General features: G+C 37.0%; 1 protein-coding gene across 1 annotated transcript; it reads right to left on the bottom strand.

Moving 5' to 3' along the window:
* Positions 1-297: 297 nt before the first annotated feature.
* LOC126615710 (vacuolar fusion protein MON1 homolog) lies at positions 298-8,210 on the bottom strand. The gene is made up of 15 exons (XM_050283587.1): positions 7,526-8,210; positions 5,766-5,845; positions 5,551-5,622; positions 5,377-5,416; positions 4,736-4,837; positions 4,435-4,556; positions 3,720-3,852; positions 3,497-3,588; positions 3,125-3,206; positions 2,937-3,001; positions 2,496-2,798; positions 2,282-2,373; positions 1,774-1,838; positions 505-616; positions 298-386 (listed from the first exon to the last, which is right to left on the bottom strand). The coding sequence occupies exons 1-14, from the start codon at positions 8,012-8,014 to the stop codon at positions 521-523; spliced, it is 1,833 nt and encodes a 610-aa protein (XP_050139544.1). The 5' UTR covers positions 8,015-8,210; the 3' UTR covers positions 298-386; positions 505-520.
* Between the last annotated feature and the right edge of the window lie 120 nt (positions 8,211-8,330).

Here is an 8,330-nt window from a genome sequence, read left to right as displayed (position 1 = left end):
GGAAATGAATGGCAATCAAGGATCATGAGCCTGGATACTCTAAAAAGAATGCCAATACTGTACCAAAAGAGCAAATAGAAGAAACAAAAACACACAACGAAACAAGTACATGATGTGCAGTGACGAATGGTGCTGATTACGGCATTGTTCATGGCAATTCAATAAGTTAAACCCTACACCCGTCAACGAAAACAAGGCTTAAAATGATCCTAAAATGTCTTCGCTAACATCCAGCAGACCTGAATCCGGAAAAAAGAAACATCGACAGACAGAATGGAGCCATTTCTTACACAAAAGTTTGCGTGTGAAAAAACTTATAACCATGTGTTAAAAGGATTGTTTTTGGGACTGCGTTTACATCTGTGCCAAATGCAAACCTTTTGAAGCTGAAGCAACAAAGTGGTAAGTTAAGATCAACATCGCCTGCTATTTCAAATGCGTATGACAAAAATGATAACTTGGAACTTTGATAAATAAACAGAACTATGGTACAGGAAGTATTACAGAATATAATGGGATATCACCATGAAAAGGGGCTTGCTCCTAGCAAAAAAATCTCGTTTTCCACATCTTTCACCCACTGACAAACCCGGTTGCAAGTCTTTATTGCCAATGCCTGAAAACCAGTACGAATTTACGTTGACAAGGCATTTAAAGAAGAAAAAAATGCATCTACAGATAAAAAATCCAAATCAGCTACAACTTGTTTCTCCAAGAAATATTAATTATAGCCAAAACAAAAATAATATAAGCTTAAAATCTTTTGTCAAAGGAAAAAAGTCCTAAGCCCATTTCTCCCACTGGCTTGACGAGAAGTTGATTTTCCTCAATGCCATGACATTAAAGAAAATGCACCTTGTGAAGGGCAGATTTCTGTTTGTCACATGCTAATAAGTGGATGTAACCAGCTGAATCTACCTTACCCTAAGTGATTATAATGAAATGTTGAAGTGCAATGACACATGAATCACAGGGTTTTGAGTTTCATGTACATTGTTGGGCCTGTTTACTATCAGTCTTTCAGTGCTCAAGGTAGCTCTGCCATTCATTTTCTTCAAATTCTTTCACTTTCATTTCACATTATAGCAGTTACCTCATACTTTGCTACAAGTTCTTATCTTCTAAGGTGTTCTGTTTCACTTCTGTGATTTCTCCTTTTGTCTATGAGCATCTCCGGTCCCACTAGCTTGGTTTGAGATTGTGTTAGACTAGTGATAATACAAGCAGGGCATACAAAACGCTGATAACCTATGAGTTGATTACGCTAGTGACAACCTCTAGCATAGCCCATTTATTCTGCTGCTTAACCAGAAACACATTTCAACCCCTATCCCACGAGATGAACACTATAATGCTCTTTGGATAAGCGATCATGCCTCAATTCAGAAAAACCCCCTTCTTGTCAACTCATCCCTAAATCTATGTTCAGTTTAGAGAAATGGAAAAACGAAAAATTTGGATGGAACGGCAAGGATTTGCATATATAACCCTTCACTGGGCCCACAATTTGCAATTCACCGTTTGTAGGAGAAATGAGGCAGCCAAAAAATACGCGGGAGGGGGGAGGATTATATTACTTAAGGAGCTGGGACCCACAACTTTTTACTTTTTTATATTCTTGCCCTCCCTTTTGTCTAATAAAACCAAACAAGGCCAGTGGAAGTAAAAAGCATCAACCCTTTCCCTTTTATTCCCTTTGGCAGATCTAAAAGTGGTACAAGTATGCACAGTACAAAAGGGTAGGAAACAATAAAACCTTAAGAATAATCATACCTTGTCTGCAAGTGGATCAAAAGCTGCATAAAGCTCAAAGTCCTGGGTGGCCCAGCATAGTAAAACTGACAAAACAATATGATCATATAACTTCATCAGGAATGTATCATCATGCATGTCAACACAAGTATGAAGTGATCAAAGTAAATGTCAACCGTGGTATCCTATATAAAAATGTGATGTGAAACAGTAAAAATGACACACAGAGTAACGATCAAGTTTGATTACCACAGAGTTTTTATCAATTATAGTCATAAACGTCAAGGGATCAACAAACAAATGGCTAGTTGAGAAACTATGACTTCAAAATACCTTGAGTACTGGCCTATTAAATGCCAGTCGTTTGAAAAGCCAACATTAAAATTCGCGTTTGAAATGATACAATCACGGTTAAAACACCAAGATTTGGACGAAGTAGCAACGAGAGTGCATCAAGGAAATAAAAAAATTTCAGTGTTTCAACTTTTCCTTTCCGCATATGTATGAAGCAGTATAAATTCAAAAGTACCGTAGTTTTCATCTCTTCTAAACTGGGTTTTGTGCGGCCCAATTCCTTTGTTATGCATGGAAGCATAAAGCTTCTGGTAAGCTCTGTACAATCTGCAAGAAGAAGCAATTATCTACTACAAAAAAAAAAAAAAAAAAAAAAAAAGTGACATACGACTTCATCGTGGGAGCCATTCGATTTTATGCTTAAATGTACTGTTAGATTCAGCTGTAACCTTTTCTGCTGACGAGGACTACTTATTGGTGGTGAGAACTCGGATGATACATACTGATCCAAAAATATACTCCTATATATAAAATGCCAAAGTCCAGCGGGACCGCCTACACCAATATATGGTTCCTTGAACCTGTCAGGAGAATCTGTTGGAACTGTATGTTGAACCAAATGAGGAGAAAAAGATCCAGAACGTGGCAAAGGATCGAGAGGCAAATCCTCAACACGCATCCCACCATCTAGCATGGATCTCTGAATCTCGCTTAGTACATTTGACTTCAAAAGAACCGATTCAATACGAATCCTATAAGATCACAGGAAAATTATACAGGGAAGAAAAAACTAGTTAATGAATTGCTCTGTAATAGGATAAGGAATTGCCACATGAAGCCCTCCTACAGCACAAATATCCTTAAATTATATCTATGATTCTATAGCATACCTGCAATCCTTGAGATGATAAAAGGCATCTGAACTAGTAGTAAGCAACATCAAGTATGTATCAACCTGCCACAAGAAAGTATTATCGTGTCATGATATTTTAAGTAGAAAAGGCTGACATGAAGCAAAGTATACTATATGTGTATGTAAATTTACTCGAGAAATGTCATGAACCTAAGTGTCACTCACATCAAGATAACGGACATAAGCATACAAAAATGCCATGGGATTATATCTAGGCAAGCAAATTGGAGAGAAAGATTCAGATGTCCTGCATAAAGAGAAAAGGAGAATTTTAAGACTATTGCACCTGAAAGTGTCCATAAATAATTATCACCCACAAAAACCATGTTAGCAGGAAGAAAGTACCATATGGCGTTTTAGTGTACAATTGTGCTTAAAAACTGAACATCTCGTGATTGGAAACTGAAACAAGTACATGGGATTGGAAATTGAAACTATTACTTAGTATTTACCGTATCATATCGTACTAGTTCGATTCCCATTCTCATGTAAATCACTGAAAAGATGACACGAGACCTATTCAATTAATCTACTTGCCTAAATGATTCTGATGCCATGATGAAGTTGGAAAGTAGCAGCATGTCATCAGGATGAAGAGAGGCCTTTTGAGCACCAACAAGACAGATAACCTGCAATCAATTTCAGGTTGTTGGATTGCAACTGCAAAAGGTTCATAAACTGTGCCACAAAATATATTTTTTTTTAAATGTCCTTAAAGAAAAGGTTTTCCCAATTATAAACATAAGGTGGCTGACAGAACCTTGTGTTTGCACATTAGTATTGCAAACAGAACACCAGAATCGGCAACATCTTGCAATATGGCACCTGCTGCTTGCCTTGTCGCATAAGCAAGGGGAAGACAAGTGTACGCATGAAGAAAAGTGGCAGGATTCCTGAAAATACAGAAAGAAGTAAATAATATAAGCATCATCTGCTTTATATTTTTTTATTTATTTTTTGGCCAGGGCAATGAAAATCACATTGGCAGCGTATAATGACAAGAAAAATTAGAATATCAATAGTAGTAACACGGAAAGTAAATGAGAAAGTAGCACACCATCCAATATATATACATTTGAAAATAAAAATGACTTTGCTTATGTAAACTTCATATTGAAAAGCATATAGTTTTATCAAATATGTTCTAAACTTTAAAAAAGAAAATTTAATTTGAAACTTTTAATCTCCATACATGTAATTTTGAAAGTGAACAATCAATTTAAAACAGATCAGGTTTGATATGATAATAATATTCAATCAGGGAAGCAGCCACTTCATTACATTGGATGATCTAGTACTGTTTGTACTACAACATTTCATCACCAATATAACAATATCTGTAATGTACTACTTGTGTTAAACACCTAAATATAAAGACAACCACAAGAGTATACTGGATGGTTTTTCAAAACAAAAAAAGAAATAAAAAATCCATTTTCCAAATTAGGCATGCCAAAGGGAGCAGAGAAACAAACCAACTGAATGAATGGATGAGAGATGAGAAGACAATATCTGTTCCTCCTAGCAAAGGTGTCATATCAAACTTCGGATTCTTCTCAAAACATCTATTTACTGACTTAGTAAGAATAAGTAGCATCTGCATCCACATAAAAATAAAAATAAAAAGATTAAATGAAGTGCAGTTACTTTTATTCCATAAAAAGGAAAGTAAATGAAGAATATTTTGGTTATTCAACAAATCACTAACAAAATATGACCTAACAGTAACATATTAATGCATAAAGAATTTTGAGGAAGGGAAGAACCCAATGCTACCTGACCATAAATAAGTTCCAATTGCACCCTCAAAGACTCGTAAGGCTCTTCTGTACAGCTGATGCATACTAAGTAAATTGGTCCCTTGACAAGAAAAATCACCTGAGCATACAAATATTTCATGCCAGTTTAATTTAACTGATTCCAGAAAGATAAAGACTTACAACTGTGAGTTGTGATTGTACACAGTAAAATAATGTCATTCTAGACCTCCATATAACAATAACAACTAGATATTTTGAAGGCGATGAACATTATTTTTAAATCCTTAAGATACATAAGTATGAATAAAAATTAACTCATTTCACGTCATATAATTAAATTCAAAAAGTACAAGCCTAAGGTCCCTTGTCATATATTTTTTTTGTAGAATAATATGCATATATCACCATGACTTCAAACTCTGCCGAAGACAGTGTCAGGATGGAGAGCACAGCTACAAGTACAACAACTAGTTCAAAATTATAGTTGTTTTCTGTTCGAGGGGATGGTCAATAGAATTCAAGCGAGGTCATGTAAAGATTATACAACCAGGAAAATGAGAAAGTAGTTCTTTTGATCATCCTAGCAATCATCGATTATTTACAGAAGAGATAACTTGAAAAACAAAAGTTCCAAACGCATAAAGGAACAAAGCAGACCTGATGCTTCCCAGCCCTAACCAATTTGACATGATCCCCACTGTAAAACAATTACGGAACCAAATCACAGGAAGTTTTTTACATTTCATTAAAGTAAATCTGTAAGAGTGGACAAAGAATTAATAATTAAGAAATTGCAGAAGAGAATCAACTCAGAAAGGTTGAGGTGTGTACCCATTCTCCACGAAGGAAATTATGGCTTGTAATGTTGCTGAGAATCCCGCTAGCTTGTGTTCATCTCCATATCTGCAATAAAACAACTAATTCAATAGAAGACAAATATATCACAACTGCAGAATATAGATAAACTGTTTTCCCTCTATTTTCAGTAGAGATTAAAGTAAATTTTGCACTTATTTAAAAAGACAGTTGAGGCACCTGAGACAAACCTGGAATATATTGGTTTGCCAGAGTGACTTAGTATGAAAAAGTGTTTCTTCCTCTTTCTCCATGATATGGAAGCATCATCCTGCACTTCAATTATAAATCAAACAGAACATTGCAGTTATCCTTGAAAATCACTTTTTCATTCAACATAGCACTGAAAGTAAAGCTATGTGCATGACATGAACTGTTTATGAATAAAAAAGACAGGGAACAGCGTATTGTTTTCACTGAATGGATTCCTTGCCTTTGAATCAAGTTCTCTATTATTGATTGAAGATCAAGGTTTAAGGACTAAAATGCCACTATAACGCGCAATATATGATCCATCCTGCATTCAATACCTATTATGATGTATTATTAGTTATTGCAGAACATGCTATATGCTATTTTATGTCACTAACCATGCTAGGGAACAAAAATTGGAAAGGCCTTTTTTTTCTTTATCAAAACTTTAAGGCTTTTAGGTCTGTAACTCAACCAAGATTTCTCGTCAATCAGAATTTATATGACCATATAAACCCAAAGAGTTACAAAACCTGAGAACAATAAACAGTTATCATTCAATATTTGTATGTATTCAAGTGCACGAGTACATGCAAATATCTTAAAGTTGAACATCAGACAGTCTACTTACACTTATTCCAGTCAACAAGAGCACCAGCAGTACAACAATGTTCGATGCATAGCACCCCTATAAGTAAGCCTATATCCCTTGGATATTTTGTTTTGTCTTAGAATCTTAATTATTGTCTCATTTGTCTTTAATTGAAGCATTTTTTACTGCAAACACAAAATTAACATCCTAGACATTGGATCGACTGTTGAAATGAAAGAAATGAAAGCTATTTCTCATGTATTGGTTGAATTCCCAATAAAATGAAACTATTCAAGTCCAAGAAACACATTATTAATTTGTTATTACACCTTCATTTCTACCGTTGGAACCGTTTCATCATTAAACAAGGGTGTGAATTTTGGCAGTTACATTGATATGGTTAAGGCATTGTGAAAATTCAACAAGATTGTTTGAGTAAGCACCAAATCATTCGGCAGTTAAGGGCGGTCTAAAGGTCGAAAATTTGGCAATTTTAGCCCCAACAATTAAGTGTAACTCCATTCTGTGAATTCGTCTAAAAAGGTGCAAAGCTAGCTTCATCAAAAGAAGGTATAAATACATGTCAAAAAGAAAAACACTGACATACTTGTCTGTCTCAATCTCAAAATATTCATTGTAACATTAGCAGTAGACTTTGGTCTATTTTATAGTAGTAGCAAGTATTCTCAGACTTTAAGGGACATTTCTGTTTACTTTCAAACAACAATAATGCAAAGTGTTTAATCTTAATTCTTATTTCCATTTATATTTGTCTAAGGCAACTAAATATTGATCACATTCCAAACGAAAATCTTTTGACATTTTGAATTTCGTGAAATACACAAACATACAAATGAATCGACTACTTGAGCTATTTTCAATACCATTTCCGGAAGAAGTTCGTAGGAAAATTACCTAACTCTCTTCACAATTTCTCCCTCAATCGCTACTGTTTATTTTGCAATACTAGATCACAATTAAAACTCTCACTTCAAATTCGATGTCCAATAATGTTGAAGTTTCTAGGACAATGCTAAATCCTCGCAACAATTAAGCTCTAAAACGAACACCTCATTTGACTGACCAATACAATGACCAAGCAATTCAACCAATGCAATCAAATTTTCATACAAATTACACAACCAAGGAGTTGTCAGAACGCAATACCTCATCGACATGCCGTTTACCGGGCACCCACGGGGTTTGCGAATCTGGAAACCCATCGACAATCTCATCGTTCCTCACTTCCGAAATCTCATCAATTCCAGAGCCACCACTACTGGCACTACTACCTCTTTCACCAGCATACCCACTGCTGCTAGGGCTCGACGGCCCATCAATCTCCAGCTCCGAATTGGTCCTCGCCCACACAACACCACCGCCGACTCCGCCACGTGGCGAACCCTCGCTCGCCTCCCCCACCTCAGCTAAACCAGGAGCAACCGAATTGGCCTGGACTTCCTCCTCGTCGTTCTCGATCTCCTGGCGATTGTTCTCCGCGGCCGATCCATGTGCGACGCCATTCCCGTGGCTATCGACCTCCGACAATGCGAGGGTGGCCAATTGGTCTTCGGGGGGTTTGGGAGTATGGTCAGGGTTAGGGTTTGGCTCGGAGCCTTCGTCGCCGGAGGTCGAAGCTCCCGATTCGGAGGACATGGAGAACCAGAAAGGTTAGGGAATCGCGTTGAGCTTTGGTGAAAGTGAGAAATTAGGGCTCCAATCGAGTGTGCTTGGAGAGAGAGAGAGGGGTCGAGACTACAGAGAAAGGGGCTCGTCTACCAGTCGTTGGTTCTGTCGTGTGCTCCGCTGCAAATTACTCCATTCGCAACGCGGTCTGACCAGTAGGTGGGTGGCTCCGAAATCCGACCTGAGCCGGGCGACTACGATATGGGCCGGTTTGTAAAGTTCGGATTTTATACTTTTGGGTTGGGGCGGGTCAAAGGAACTTTTGGGCCAAGCCCATAGCTTCTGA

Source organism: Malus sylvestris, chromosome 3 (assembly GCF_916048215.2).
Source record: "Malus sylvestris chromosome 3, drMalSylv7.2, whole genome shotgun sequence".
NCBI lineage: Eukaryota > Viridiplantae > Streptophyta > Magnoliopsida > Rosales > Rosaceae > Malus > Malus sylvestris.
The sequence above is the reverse complement of the archived record's forward strand: the minus strand, read 5'-3'. Positions and strand labels throughout refer to the sequence as shown.